Source organism: Rutilus rutilus (assembly GCF_951802725.1).
Source record: "Rutilus rutilus genome assembly, chromosome: 14".
Classification (NCBI taxonomy): domain Eukaryota; kingdom Metazoa; phylum Chordata; class Actinopteri; order Cypriniformes; family Leuciscidae; genus Rutilus; species Rutilus rutilus.
Genome location: NC_140219.1, coordinates 34,266,678 through 34,279,014, shown reverse-complemented (window position 1 = coordinate 34,279,014; position 12,337 = coordinate 34,266,678). Strand labels below are relative to the sequence as shown.

General features: G+C 41.2%; 2 protein-coding genes across 2 annotated transcripts; one reads left to right on the top strand and one right to left on the bottom strand.

Annotated features, from left to right (window-relative positions):
* Window positions 1–579: 579 nt before the first annotated feature.
* LOC311303336 (general transcription factor II-I repeat domain-containing protein 2-like) lies at window positions 580–2,049 on the top strand (the record flags this gene model as incomplete). The annotated part of the gene is made up of 1 exon (XM_084429762.1): window positions 580–2,049. The coding sequence occupies one exon, from the start codon at window positions 580–582 to the stop codon at window positions 2,047–2,049; it is 1,470 nt and encodes a 489-aa protein (XP_084285888.1).
* Window positions 2,050–9,104: 7,055 nt separating this feature from the next.
* LOC311303528 (uncharacterized protein) lies at window positions 9,105–10,326 on the bottom strand. The gene is made up of 2 exons (XM_084430057.1): window positions 10,107–10,326; window positions 9,105–9,646 (listed from the first exon to the last, which is right to left on the bottom strand). Exons 1-2 carry the CDS (start codon window positions 10,189–10,191, stop codon window positions 9,207–9,209), a joined length of 525 nt encoding a protein of 174 aa, XP_084286183.1. The 5' UTR covers window positions 10,192–10,326; the 3' UTR covers window positions 9,105–9,206.
* Window positions 10,327–12,337: the final 2,011 nt, after the last annotated feature.

Below are 12,337 nucleotides of genomic sequence, written 5' to 3'. Positions count from 1 at the left end.
TAGATCTTTATCACTGTCCTGGTAGCTCCCGAAAATAAAAACGTTTTCAGTTTTGCAAGCATCTGTATTTCTTAATCCAACTGCTTTATTTTCAATGAAGTGACCAATCAGATAAAAGAAAAGCACCCGTAAATTAACTGTCGCAAACGTCAATATGGATCTCCATGGTGATAGCCCGCGCGAGGTAACATACTACAAACTAGAATGGCGGAGGCTCCACGAAAGAAGGCAAAAACATACAATTTTCATCCAGAATGGGAACAGGAATTTCTGTTTACCTTGGTAAAAGATAAGTGTGTATGTATGTTGTGCCACCAAAAACAAGCATTATGTAAAAGAGGGAATCTGGAGCGGCATCACAATACCAACCATCCGAAATTTAAAGACCGCTACCCGCAAAAGAGCGCGATTCGTGCACGGAAAGTTGACGAGCTGAGATCTGAGTTGAAGGCCCAGCAATCACTTTTTACAAAATCTGCTGATCAAAATAAGGCTGCTACTGAAGCATCGTTTCGTGTAAGTCACTTTCTGGCTAAAAACAAAAAGCCTTTTACGGATGGCGAAGTATTCAAGGAAGCCATGGCCATTACTGCAGAGACTATTTTCAAGGATTTCAAAAACAAAGACGACATAAAAGCCTCACTCCGTGCTGTACCTCTCGGCCCTGCATCAGTGGCAAGGAGGGTCGAGTCACTGTCAGAGGACGTGGATCGACAGGTGTTAAAGGACTTGTCACTCTGTGAATATTTTTCACTGCAGTTCGACGAATCTCTGGATGCAGTGGACACAGCTCAGCTTGTTGTTTTTGTCAGAATGGCTTTCCAGGATTCTACAACAAAAGAGGACTTCCTCACTCTTTTGCACTTAAAGGAGAGAACGCGAGGTGAGGATATTTACACTGAGTTTAAAAAATATGTAAGCGAAAATGATATCCCCATTCATAAACTGGTAGCAATTACCACCGACGGAGCACCGGCGATGCGTGGCGTGCGCCTTGGTTTTATAGCACTGTGCCGTAATGACCCTGATTTTCCCGAGTTCAAGAATTATCATTGTGTCATTCATCAGCAGGCCTTAGCAGGGAAAGTCGTAGATTTTTCACACGTAATGTCATTGGTGGTCAAACTGATAAACTCGATACGAGCAAAAGCACTTCAGCGTCGCTTATTCAAGGCGTTACTGGATGAGCTCGATGCCGCGTACGGAGACCTACTACTTCATGCTGATGTGCGGTGGTTGAGCCGCGGGAAAGTGCTCCAGCGGTTTGTTGACTTACTGCCTGAGATAAAGACATTTCTATCTGCAAGAAACGAGGAGCACAAGGAACTGTCAGATGATGCGTGGCTGTGTGACCTGGGGTTTCTGACAGACTTGACCGCAAAGCTGAATACACTCAATAACGAGCTCCAGGGAAAAGACCGACACCTGCCACACATGATCAGCGCAGTGAATGCTTTTAAGTCTAAGCTCGGTGTTTGGATCACACATCTTAAAAACGGGAGGCTAACACACTTTCCCAACCTGGAAAAAATGTCACAGAGCATTAAAGACAAGGACGTTTTTCACCCTGAGAAATACTGTGCTCACCTGGACAAAGTTGCAACAGAGTTCAATATGCGTTTTGGTGAGTTAAACGAAATGGAATGCATTGCTGCATTTGTCTCAAACCCATTCATGCTCATTGATATAGAACAGGTTGCAGCCAAATTCCAGCAAGTATTTTCTTTGTCAAGTGGAGTTGACATGGAGATGGTTGATTTGCAAAATGACATTGAGCTGAAAGCCAGATCAAGGGACAGTGACTTTTGGGGACTTGTCAACAGAGAAAAGTTTCCGCTCCTCACTGCATGTGCACTAAAAGTGAGTGCCTATTTTGGATCAACTTACCTCTGTGAAATGGCATTTTCACAGATGAAAATAATCAAATCAAAATACAGGAGCCGCCTTACTGACAGACACCTCACAGACTGCCTCAAACTGGCTGTCTCTAGCTATGAGCCAGACTTCAGAGGACTCACAGAGAGTATTCAGTCACAGCCATCACACTGACTTGAGTGAGTAACATTACTGCAGCAGTTTTGCCTTCTGGTGGCATTGAGAAAAGTGATGTTGCATATGGGACATAACTGCACTTAGCTTAATTGAGATTGTTGATAATTTTGTTTGCACAGTTTATTTATAAAATGTTAAGGGTAGGTAGTACCGTCAGAAACTTCAGTGAATAAGCACTTTACTGCTGACAATGGCATTTTTCTTGAGTTCAGTGCCACTTCATATGATCTGATTATATGATGGTTGCTTCCGGGTTAAGTAAAAAAAGAAAAAGAAAAGAACATTTAATGTATATTAAATTCAAATACAATTAAAATACTAAATAAAAGGCCTCAAGTTGGAAGTACAATCTGGGCTGTCTTTTTCTATCTATTCTTCGATAGGTAGATCTTGCCTTTCATTAAGGCCGAGGTCAGGGATCTTCGGCTTGAAAAGGTTGGTGACCACTGGTGTAGTGCAACAGCACTGCTGGACTGCATAGCTTTCCAGCAGACTTGGAAATTAGGCGCCAGTGTTTGCATGCACTTGGCCTGGAAGACCGTGAGTGTGAAACCTGCATTTTACGCGGAATTGCTTTTGAAACGCAATAGAAACGGGCTTCTCCACACAGCTCGCGCTGAACAGCGACGCAGTGCCAAACGCTGCTCCTCGATCCTGCATGGACTCCACCACCGCAGCGGCGTCTTGATGTGAGTGATCATATATATTTGAATCACAATTTATGGTTAGGCTAAAGTTAATCCTCTGGGGTCGACAAACGCGTCGGCACATTTTGCTGGATTTTTTCACATAGCGGCAAAGTATGAATATGCATATAGAGAGCGCGCGCTATTGACATCAACTCGATAAAACTCATCAGATGCATGTACGTCGTCTTGCGACCCTGTGAGTCACTCTCCATTTTAGAGAGTCTGACAGCAGGTCTCAGGTGCACGCCCCCCCCCCCCCCCCCCGCTCTCGGTTCGTCCCCTCTATCTCCGCTGGGGTCTGCCCACTTTTCTAGCATTTTTCAAATATTGCCAGTGGGTGGAGTCAGGCTCTGACCAGGGGTTTAGTTACCCTTTAACATAGTAGGATGTCCTGTTACTTTATCCTCTACAGTAAAAGACCTGGGTGTTATACTAGACTGCAACCTGTCTTTTGAAAATCATATTTCATATGTTACAAGAACAGCCTTTTTCCACCTTAGAAACATTGCTAAGCTACGTAACATGCTATCAGTTTCTGATGCAGAAAAGTTAGTTCATGCAGTCATGACCTCGAGACTAGATTACTGTAATGCTTTATTAGCCGGTTGTCCTGCATCCTCAATAAACAAGCTACAGTTAGTCCAAAATGCCGCCGCTAGAGTTCTTACTAGATCAAGAAAATATGATCATATAACACCAATTTTATCATCACTACATTGGTTACCTATAAAGTTCCGTATTAATTACAAGGTATTGCTACTGACTTATAAAGCCCTAAACGGCTTAGCTCCAGTCTATTTAACGGATCTTCTATTGCCTTATAATCCATCGCGCTCTTTAAGATCACTAAATTCAAGGCTTTTGGTCATACCTAGGATATCTAGGTCCACCAAAGGAGGGAGAGCATTTTCACATTTAGCTCCCAAACTCTGGAATAGTCTTCCTGATACTGTTCGTTCCTCAGACTCGCTCTCCCAGTTTAAAACTAGATTAGGTTAAAAACATCTCTTCAGCCAGGCATTCATATAATACTTTTAATCTTACAGTTAAATCTGACCTCTAGTTCATAAACGCCAGAGGAGAACTGGCCCCCGACTGAGCCTGGGTTCTCCCAAGGGTTATTTTTTTCTCCATTAGGTCACCTGATGGAGTTTTTCGGTTCCTTGCCACTGTTGCCTTTGGCTTGCTCAGTTGGGGATATTTGGGGATATTTAATTTAATTAATCAATCAACAATACTATTGATCAGCATTACCAAACGTGGACGTTTTCCACTAGAAACAAACATTGATGTATTATTTTAATTTAATACTGTGAAGCTGCTTTGATACAATTCTGTATTGTGAAAAGCGCTATATAAATAAACTTGACTTGACTTGACTTGACTTGACACTCCAGGCACAGGATGGTTCTGTTGGGAGAGACAGAGTCGTTTGCACCTCAATGACACATCTGTACCATTTGCTTCACAGGACATATGCTTTCAACTACATATGGTTTATTTACTAGCATGTTCTAATATGTAACTATGCCATGTTTGGTCTCATCTGACAACCTATAAACTGAAATGAATGGTGGTGAACTTAATAGAGATATTAAAGTATTCTAATGTACAATCTAGGTATTATTGGTTAAACATGCATTTAGTAGAATATGTTAATGTTCTTCTCCCCCTCTTGATCACTACCCATTTGCCTCATATTTTGGTTTCCTGTCAGTTGGGTTTGGTATTGGTATTCCACTCATGTTTAACAATGCTTTGCTCAGGGTATAAGAAGGAAAGGTAACTGTCGATCTAAGAGAAAGGCTTTAACCCCGCCACTCCTGCACACATGTGAGTAACCTCATACTACAAGAAAGGCTTTTACGGCCTCTTCTGCACGACAGTGCATTATTTGTTAAAACTGAGTTTCTATACAGTATGTTGTTCCATTCTACTGTCTGTAAATTTAAACATGTAACTTAATAAATAACTTTGCCTGCTTTAAAGGTTTTGAGAATCTTTCCTTTTATCACTGATTATGTTGAAAGCTAAAGTGATTTTAACTTTCGTTATCTAAACATTCAGATTAAATCCTACGTTTTCCTATTAGTTCTAAGAAAGACCTTTACCTTTAAAGAATAAGAGGTTAAAGAATAACAACAACTTTAATGTAGTCAGATAATTATATTGGAGTCAGATGCTAATGCTCGCACCTACCTGTGCGACTCCACTGAGCAAGGACACCGACAAGGCACCTGAGTATTAATTTTCTTGTTTTTTCCTTTCTCTTCTACACAACTTTTCATCCAATCTGTCTGTTTGTGACCCCTCTTACACTATGTGTTTTCAAATCCCTATTATTACTAACACGCGTAAATCAAATGTCACACGTCGGAGACAGTCCAATCCTAACAACCTGCGTACTTTTCCGGTGTCGTCTAGTACTATATTCTCTTTTCCTATTGGTCTCTGGAATTGCCAGTCCGCTGTAAACAAAGCTGATTTCTTTACATCTATTTCTAGTCATTCGGGTCTCAGCCTACTGGCCCTGACTGAGACCTGGATCAGACCAGAGGACACTGCCACACCGGCTGCCCTCTCCACTAAATTCACTTTCTCACACACCCCTCACCTGACTGATAGGGCTAGTGGTACTGGTCTGCTCAAACGATTGGAAATTTGATCATTTACCACCTCTGTGTGACAATAGCTGAATCACATTAAATTACTATCACTAGCCCTATTAAAATCCATTTTGCAGTTGTATATCGTCCCTCAGGGCAGCTTGGCAGTTTCTTGGAAGAGCTTGATGTGCTACTCTCATCCTTCCCTGAGGACGGTACTCCTCTCATAGTTCTTGGAGACTTCAACATCCACCAAGAAAAGCCTCAGGCTGCTGATTTCCACACTCTTCTTGCCTCATTCGACCTCAAACGAATATCTACTGGGGCTACTCACAAATCAGGTAATAAATTGGACCTTATTTACACGCGCTACTGCTCCATTGACCATACACTGGCCACTCCACTGCACACCTCAGATCACTTCCTCCTCACTCTCAACATCAACCTGCCACAGAACACAACACACACTCCTCCACAGGTCACCTTTCGGCGAAACCTATGCTCACTCTCACCCTCTCCTCTATCCTCACTGGTCTCATCCACACTTCCTCCACCTGATCAGCTTTTAACACTAGATACTAACAGTGCAACGGATAATCTTTTCTCCACTTTAACAACCTGCTTGGACAACTTCTGTCCCCTTTCCTCCAGGCTAGCCCGCGCCACACCCTCTGCCCCCTGGTTATCTGATGATCTCCGAGAACATTGTTCTAAACTCAGGTAGGAAGTGGCTTAATTCGAAAGATCCTACTGACCTTGGTCTTTATCAATCCCTCCTCTCTTCCTTCTCTGCTAATGTCTCTACTGCTAAAATGACTTACTATCACAACAAAATGAACAATTCTTCTGACTCTCGCATGCTTTTTTAAAACCTTCTCCTCTCTTCTTAACCCTACTAACCTACTTCAAGCCATTTCATCCTCGGTTGTACCCACACTCACACACATCATAAACACCTCTCTTCACACTGGTACCTTTCCCACAGCATTTAAGCAGGCTCGGGTAACCCCACTGCTTAAGAAACCCACTCTAAATCCAGCTCATCTGGAGAATTACAGATCGGTATCTCTCCTTCCATTCAGCGCGAAAACACTTGAATGAGTTGTTTTCAACCAGGGCCCGTATCCCTAAAGAATTTTTGTGCAAAAAGTGGCTCCTAGCGGCCAAATTCTAAGAAAATTATCAGAGTCATGATGTTTTCTTAGAATTTCCCCTAAAAGTGACACGAAAATCCCAGTTAATATAAAAGCTATTCCTCAAGATTCCTAGCACTTAAAAGGGCTCCTAAGGCGAGATCTGCTAAGAGCAGGGAAGAGGACTTTTAGTGGCTTAGGAGTTCCCCTAAGCAGCTGCACAAAATGGCCAACAGAGGAGGCAGGAGAGATGTCCTGCAATCACTGGATGACAGGGAATTATTGAGACGCTACAGATTGGATCGTGCAGGAATCTCCATTTTCTGTGTTTGTAGGATATTTGTTAACAAGCCTTCATAAATAGACCAGCCAGCAATCACAGACATTGATAAAAGCTGAGCCGTGTTACCCTCGTTAAGACCACAGTGAGTTGTAACGTTGCAATTTCTACTTCATTAAGGACAGCCCCTTGAGATAGGCCATCTTGTTTTCAATGGGGTCCATATGGGAGTGAAAGTACAAAATATGCCAGCTAGGATATTAATATGAGCAAATAAGACACTAATCATTATTTGAACAGGGTGTAATGAGCTTAAGTTTTCACATATTTTAGATTCTAATGTTAGGCTATAACCCCTACAGCTTACTATTCATTTTCCAGATATTTTCTTGAATGTGAAATATTATTTACAATTACAGTCTGCATAAGATTAGAGTGTATAATTATGTTTATTGATTTGAGGGTACATCCTTTGCTCATTATCACCAAAGGTTAATTTTCATCAAACTTGTAGGATCAACCAATCACGGCTTTTGAAATGATGACTCATACCTAGCAACGGGGTCAACCACACCTCCTCACTAAGATAAGATTTTCCATCCATTCCTTGCTCAGAGTTCACTGAAAATGTTCTGGAATCACTTCTAAGCTAAAACTCCTGGCAAGGAATTTTTAGGTTAAGTTAGGAGCTCTCTGAGAGGATTCTCAGAATCTTTAGGGATACGGGCCCAGATCTCTTCCTTCAGAGCGAATTGTACACTTCTTTTATTCTTCCATTCAGGCTCAGCCTAACTCTGCACGGGTTCAACAGGTGCAGAAAGGCAGTGTCATCAGATCTAAAAATAGATTGAATGTCAGTTTTTTTTTCTTGTCAAAAGTGGGTTTGTTAAATTATTCTATAACATCTTGTCTATTATCTCTGAATATATTTAGGCAAAATTCACTAGTTTAGTGCAGAAAAAGAACAATTTATAGTGGCAAGCTGAAAAGACGGTCTTCACTTTTCTTATCAGTGGTTGGGGATTAACATAGCATTTATTTTAACCTTGTGATGTTTTCCTGACAAAGAGGATAAAACACCTGGGCCCGTATCCCTAAAGATTCTGAGAATCCTCTCAGAGAGCTCCTGACTTAACCTAAAAATTCCTTGCCAGGAGTTTTAGCTTAGAAGTGATTCCAGAACATTTTCAGTGAACTCTGAGCAAGGAATGGATGGAAAATCCTATCTTAGTGAGGAGGTGTGGTTGACCCCGTTGCTAGGTATGAGTCATCATTTCAAAAGCCGTGATTGGTTGATCCTACAAGTTTGATGAAAATTAACCTTTGGTGATAATGAGCAAAGGATGTACCCTCAAATCAATAAACATAATTATACACTCTAATCTTATGCAGACTGTAATTGTAAATAATATTTCACATTCAAGAAAATATCTGGAAAATGAATAGTAAGCTGCAGGGGTAGCCTAACATTAGAATCTAAAATATGTGAAAACTTAAGCTCATTACACCCTGTTCAAATAATGATTTGTGTCTTATTTGCTCATATTAATATCCTAGCTGGCATATTTTGTACTTTCACTCCCATATGGACCCCATTGAAAACAAGATGGCCTATCCTTAATGAAGTAGAAATTGCAACGTTACAACTCAGTGTGGTCTTAACGAGGGTAACACGGCTCAGCTTTTATCAATGTCTGTGATTGCTGGCTGGTCTATTTATGAAGGCTTGTTAACAAATATCCTACAAACACAGAAAATGGAGAAAAAAAAAGGAATCGCAAGCCGAACTGGACTGAGGAGCAAGGTTTGTTGCTGGCCCAGTTGGTGAACGAACATAAAGGTTGCCTCCTCTGTTGGCCATTTTGTGCAGCTGCTTAGGGGAACTCCTAAGCCACTAAAAGTCCTCTTCCCTGCTCTTAGCAGATCTCGCCTTAGGAGCCCTTTTAAGCGCTAGGAATCTTGAGGAATAGCTTTTATATTAACTAGGATTTTTGTGTCACTTTTAGGGGAAATTCTAAGAAAACGTCATGACTCTGATAATTTTCTTAGAATTTGGCCGCTAGGAGCCACTTTTTGCACAAAAATTCTTTAGGGATACGGGCCCTGAACTGTAAAAGCTGTTAACCTTCCCTGATTGAGCAGAGGATACATCTTCCCTTACTTTACAGAGAATGACTCTTCTGGCATTGCTGTGCGTTAACCTTCCCTGATTAGACAGGATAAACCAACTTCCTCGACTATACAGAGGATGAAACACTTGTCGACACAGAGGATAACCACATGTACTCCACAGAGAGAGAAGTATTTTTTTTTTACCAAAAACTCCAATCAAGCAAAAATATTTCATTAAACGATTTATTTGGTGATAAACAGGGAACGTTCAAAACGAATAAAGCACTGAATTGATCTGTATGAGAACTTCAGCATGAGTTCAGCAAAATCAATGTCATGCTCCACAGCGGCCATCACGGTGATCATAACCACAGCGGCCGTCACGGTGATCATAACCACAGCGGCCGTCACGGTGATCATGACGCCCTAAGAGGGCGTGACCTAGGAGGAGGTGACCTAGAAGGCCGTGACCTAGGAGGCCGAAGTCATCAGCAAGTGTCAAGGAAGGCTTTGGCGGTTCGGCCGCAGGTGTCACGAAAGGCTTTGGCGGTTCGGCCACCGTTGTCATGGGAGGCTTTGGCGGTTCGGCCGCAGGCTTCACTGCAGGCTTTGGCGGTTCGGCCGCAGGTGTTGGTGGTTCGGCCGCAGACTTCACTGCAGGCTTTGGCGGTTCGGCCGCAGGTGTTGGTGGTTCGGCCGCAGGTGTCATGGGAAGCTTTGGCGGTTCGGCCACAGGTGTCATGGGAAGCTTTGGAGGTTCAGCCGCAGGCGTCACTGGAGGGATACAGAGTCATCTTTAGTCTCTCAAATCATGAATAGCAAGTGTTACAGAGTGAATTGCATTTAAAATATTTATTATCTTTAATAATTTTGTAAAGCTATTCTGTGAAACTGTATGAAAATGTATGTTATGGAGTAGGATGTCAAAAATAATTATAGAAGACAGTTCTATAGAAGTTCTCAAACTTTATAGGTCTCAAACTTGAAAATATGCATATTTATCTGCATAAAATCAAGAATACATTTATCACTAAACTGTCAATCAGTTTTGATGACAAGAGTAGTGAGGTGTGTAATACAAGCACAATGCAGATAGGAGACATGGACAGGTAATGTGTTTTTCATAAATTGCAACTAAATGTACTGTAGCTACATTTTCAAAATAAGTCATATTTTGTAAGGCATTCATTTATGCATTTCTTCAGACTGTGCAATGAAGCTAAAAGATTCTCACCTGTGACTCCATTGTGTGTTGTGCACAAACATGCAGACAGGCACAATAAAACAACACTCAATGAGCAGTACACTCGAGTTGTCATTCTCTCGACCTGTGATATAAAGAGCTCTGCTGTAAAACACGCTGAATTAATCAGTCAGAAGGAACAGTGATGCACACAATACTCCAATGCAAAAACGTGCTGCTGAACCGCTGTATAAAAGTTTTCTGAAAACGCGTTTTTAAAGATCCAAGGAGGTCTGGGTAACTCCAACCCTGATGAAACTCACCTGCGTGTAGCTTTCTAGTAGCCTAATTTTGAAGACCTTGATTAGCTTGTTCAGGTGTGTTTGATTAGGTTTGGAGGAGCGGAGCGTTGCGCTCATGCCAGATGTCGTAATACTACACACTTATAGTCTTGCAAAAAATGCAAGTGTTTACAGAGCTTTTATTTATTATATTTTCAATACTTTGCATAAAAAAAATGTCTGTTCAGTATTTGCTATGTAAAGTAAGAAAACACAAATTTAAAATTGTGATGCTTCTAATTAAGTGATAAAAACAGTTGCAAATGTTGTACAAAATAGGCATACACAGAACATACTCATCTTTGCACTAAAACGTGCAACACTATGTTTGTACAACCAAATTATATGTTATAAGGTGTGTTCGACATCGGCTGCGGCTGGGTGTAACCGATCGGCGAGATTTGCCGCGTGCTGGCGGGAGGAGCTGCAAACGTCGGACACTTTCTGGTTCCCGTATGACCGCTCACGTGGTGTTTGCATACTTTACCACAGCTGAAGTGAAATAAATGCAATATTTGACAAATAATATACAGATGTTTCAGAAACATTTTCATTCAATACTTTATGTACTGCTTCATAAAGTTCAACATAAGCTTCTATCAATGAAGTGGAGTCTACGTTGTTTTAATTAGTTTTAATTTGATAAACATGACACAATACAACATCGCATCTACATGAAAAGAGTGTTTACTGTTATAAAAAAACTGATTTGTGAGCTTTAGCGGAACTAAAGGTGTTCGAATAAACACGAAACACATGTGATCGTTGTCATGCGGTGAATCCGGCCAATCGTGGAACAGAGTGTCATCATCAGAGCTCCTGCAGCCGCTCTTGAGAAGCTGCGCTGGCTGAGTTCTCCGGCTACTCTCGAATCGCTCTCACGGTACTCTGATGGCATACGTCACAGTCACGTGGCGTCGGCGCGGTATCAAGTCGGACAAATTTTCTAACTGGCATGCACTGCTTCAAGTCAGCCGTCGCTCGGTCTGTGCAGAGCTGCATGAAGTCGAACAAGCCTGTACTTTCAGCGCGTAACGTAAAATCGTCATAACTTTTGATCAGTTTAACTCATCCTTGATGAATAAAAGTATTGATTTATTTTATTTCATTCCCCCAAAAATAAAATTAAAACTGACCCTAAACTTTTGAACAGTAGTGTTTAATGTTACATAAGCTTTAGATTTCAGATAAATATTGTTCTTTTGAACTTTCTATTCATCATAGCATCATTGGGCATTGGAAAAGCGCTATATAAATAAAAAATAATTATAATTATTATTATTTTTAACCACAAAAACACAATTTAACACAAACTGCATGATACCAGTGCTCTGTGAAAAAGTCAGTAATTATTTAATGCCATATTACAAGGCTGAGGCATTCTTACACAAAAACAAACAAATTGCACAAACTTTCCATTTGCATTTGAAATTAACTCCAAGATGGCAGCATGTCTCCACTCTTGTACATTTCTGTCTGTCTGTGTGATTGTCATCAATGTCATTGTCTCTTGATGGTGCTGTCTCTGAAATTTTGGATTAAGCTGAGATTAGCTGAGAGATTTGTGCAAAGCTTTAAGAATGCACTACGGGCCATGACATGTGAAAAGATCACACTGAACCAGAAGCTACACAATTTCTTGTTTGCATATCGAAATGCAACTCATGTCACCACAAATCGAACACCTGCCATGTTGTTCCTTGGTAGACCCTTACGTTCAAGGCTGGATTTGTTGAAACCTAATTTGAGGATGACCGTACACGACAGACAGATAAAGCAATCACAAGGAAGGGAAAAAACGAGAGAGATGGAAATAGGAGAGAGTGTGCTTGCTAGGAACTACAGAGGAGATCACAAATGGACACCTGCAAAGGTCAAAGAAAGAACAGGACCACTCTCATATACAGTTGAGATTGCACCAGATACTATCTGGAGACGATA

Bases quoted from the DNA above. Each gene is read 5' to 3' on its own strand.
- LOC311303528 (XM_084430057.1), bottom strand. From the start codon at position 10,191: ATGACAACTCGAGTGTACTGCTCATTGAGTGTTGTTTTATTGTGCCTG. The intron at 9,647-10,106 runs GTGAGAATCTTT...GTATCCCTCCAG, and splicing joins AACACACAATGGAGTCACAG to TGACGCCTGCGGCTGAACCT.